This window comes from Notothenia coriiceps, unplaced genomic scaffold (genome assembly GCF_000735185.1).
Source record: "Notothenia coriiceps isolate Sejong01 unplaced genomic scaffold, NC01 NC01_scaffold00010087, whole genome shotgun sequence".
Taxonomy (NCBI): Eukaryota; Metazoa; Chordata; class Actinopteri; order Perciformes; family Nototheniidae; genus Notothenia; species Notothenia coriiceps.
In genome coordinates this window covers 254-3,501 of record NW_011342788.1, presented here as the reverse complement: position 1 = coordinate 3,501, position 3,248 = coordinate 254, and the positions used below count along the sequence as shown (strand labels likewise).

Below are 3,248 nucleotides of genomic sequence, written 5' to 3'. Positions count from 1 at the left end.
GAATCTTTATTCACTGGAACATTTTGACTTTAATGTACTTAACTGTTATCATTATATGGAATTACTAATAAAATGATCCTGAAAACTGACATGCTGCTACTATGGACTACATGTTTCATTGTTAGGTCAAATAAAGCCATAAAACAGGAGAACTGCTGTCATATGCATTTAGCAATCACACCTGAAGAACACACGGTGGTTATCTGTAAAAGTTATATTCCCCCATCGTGCTAGAGAACGGGTTCAGTACCTTGGTCTTGGGTCTTTTCCTGGTTTCTTGGTGCTACAGGCGTGCGAGGGACCACCATGGCTGCATACACTTCCTGGGTGGACAGTATATTATTTGGCTTGGCCCCCACTCCTCTGTTAGCCCCTTTAGCTCCCACCTTTCCTCTCCCATCAGCTCCCCGGCTTTTCAGACCATTTGCTTCTCTGGGCCTCTGATGTCCATTCCTCTCTTTGTCCTTCCCCTTGGACTCCTCACACAGTCTTCCTCCTTTCTTTTCTCCCTTCTCTGCTGTCCCTCCATCCTTCCCTCTCCCGTCCCCCTGGCTCCTCTCTCTCATGGCCGGCGCTCCTCTTCCTCCTCTCTTCTGACTCCTCTGTGTGCTGGGGGCCTGTGTGTGTGGGGCCCATGACGCCTGTCTATCGCGCAGGCGAGCAGACCTGTCTGTGGGGGGGGCCGCAGCCTGAGGGTTGGCCCTGCTGTTGGCTCCATTAGCTGCGGGGGGCTTTGGGGCCGGGCGCCGCGTGCTGTTCCGAACTTTGTCCTCTGCTTTGGGCTGGATATCCGCTGGTGGAAGATCCCCTTAACAAGCACAAGTATGGCATTATGTATGAGGCAACCAGATAAACGCACACTGGATTATCAAAGTGGCCTACAGTAAGCACTTCATCCTGGATAAACAGGAGTTAGAGGAAAAACAACAAAATACAAATATTTCTAAAACATTTCACTTTATTCTAGAGCACTTGTTGTCCCTCTTGTATAGCGGGGGTGGAAGAAGTGTGTCCTTTAGTAAAAGTAGAAGTAGCGGAGAGCAGGAATACTCGTATACTGCAGGGTAGCTTTTGAATTTACTCCAGGCTGATTTACGTTTTGATTGTATTTCACATCATTAATCCAAGTAAAGTAACTAAAGGTATTATATACATGTAGTGGAGTAAAAGTACACAATGTACCTCTGAATTTCAGTGGGGTAGAAGTACAAATAGCAAAAAATGTAAATACTTCTATAAATTAAAGGTTACTCAAGATTGTATAGTAGTTAGTTACATCACTGCTGCACTATACTGTGTGGACATCACTTGAATGTGCAGCTAGTAGCAGTAGGCTAATCTAAATGACTTTATATATTGCTGGGATCTTATCCTATCAAAATGTATTTTTTGGTTGACTTATAAAAACAATAATAATTCATTGTATTTTTATAGCGCTATTCCCATGTGTTCAAAGATGCTAACCATTTTTGAGTTTTTATATAAAAAATCACAATCTGCAAATTACGTTATGGCAAGTGAAGTACAAGTCCATCAAAATTGAAGTAGAGTATCAGCAGAGAGCAAGTCTCAGAACTACTGTTTCATGATCATTATTATCATTATTATTATTATTACCATCATCATTATTATTGTTGTTATTACAATTATGATTATGATTATTCACAGGTTTATATATTTAACAGGTTCATAATTGTATTTTGGTTTTCTAAATTCTGAAATTGTTCCTCTGAATATACCTGTATTCAAGCCCACTGTGCTCTGATTGGCTTGGAAGACAAATATGTCGTTTTCTCAAGTTCTGGGTAGAAATAGTCGGATGGGGGCGGTTTCATCTCATGATGTGACATAGGAAGGGAAGCCACATTTCAAAGACAGAGGCAGCCCACAACATCTGACTGTCTTATTGCACAGTTGTGGGTTGGTAGCCCACTTATTTTGTAAAAATCTCCTTTGGTTTGGTTATTTAAAAAATGTTTTGTTATCCAAGCTCATTTAGTCACCTTTGATATGTGGGGAGGAGGAGCGAGACGCCTTCCAGCTGTCCTTCTTGCCCAAAGAGTTGTTGTTAATGGAGTCCTGCATGGAGCCAATGAAACAGCAGCAGTTTAAGAGCAAAAAAAATGGACGCAGACCTCATAATCATTTTTGTATTCATTTATATTTTGTATTATGAATCAGAGTCTGCAAAGTAATTATGTTATGTAAAGTACAAGTACCTCAACAACTTAAGTACCTAAGTGAATGTGCTTAGTTACAGAGCAAAAAACAAACAGACACACATATTCATATCTATCTACCTATCTATTTATCAATCCATTTATCTACCTATCTATCTACCTTTCTATCTATCTATCTATCTATCTATCTATCTATTTATCTATCTATTTATCTATCTATCTATCTATCTATCTACCTATCTATATCTATCTATCCATATATCTATCTATCTATACCTATCTATCTATCTATCTATATCTATCTATCCATATATCTATCTATCTATCTATCTATCTATCTATCTATCTATCTATCTATCTATAACTCTCATCTTCGCCAGGAAGAGGAATGAACATCGACCAGGAAGTATGACCGTCCAGTTTTGACGTTGCAGGATCCACACAGAACGCTGACTCACTTACCGACATCCCATCATGCATCTGCTTCCCTTCTTGCACACCACATTTTTTGTATTATGATTACTCAGTGTATGTATGTGTGTGTGTGTGTGTGTGTGTGTGTGTGTGTGTGTGTGTGTGTGTGTGTGTGTGTGTGTGTGTGTGTGTGTGTGTGGGAGAGTGAGAGAGACAGAGAGAGATAAAGAGAGAGAGAGAGAGAGAGAGAAAGAAACTCTAAAGTATCAGTGTGTGTGTGCTTGTGTGTGTGTGTGTGTGTGTGTGTGTGTGTGTGTGTGTGTGTGTGTGTGTGTGTGTGTGTGTGTGTGTGTGTGTGTGTGTGTGTGTGTGTGTGTGTGTGTGTGTTAGGGGTTTCACCAACTAATCGACTAGTCGACTATCCTTTACCACTAGTCGGCGCTGTAGGCCCTAGTCGACTAGTCGTGAAAAAAATTGAGGTAAACGAGGTGCTGCAAAATGCTCCAAAACACGTCCGACATTCTTATGTATGGCAGTACTTCAACGAAGATGTAACCAACTCCACAGTGAAGTGTCAGTTGTGTACAGCTGTACTGAAGTACAATACAAATGCATCTGCTATGCGCAACCATCTGAAGATGACGACAGCTAGCA

The 3,248-nt window shown here is 40.9% G+C and overlaps 1 protein-coding gene across 1 annotated transcript; it reads right to left on the bottom strand.

Annotated features, from left to right (window-relative positions):
* Positions 1-250: 250 nt before the first annotated feature.
* Positions 251-2,085, bottom strand: LOC104945844 (uncharacterized; the record flags this gene model as incomplete). Its single annotated transcript, XM_010771567.1, has 2 exons — positions 2,004-2,085; positions 251-808 (listed from the first exon to the last, which is right to left on the bottom strand). Coding segments are annotated over exons 1-2 (640 nt in total), but the record flags the coding sequence as incomplete, so codon positions are not given.
* Positions 2,086-3,248: the final 1,163 nt, after the last annotated feature.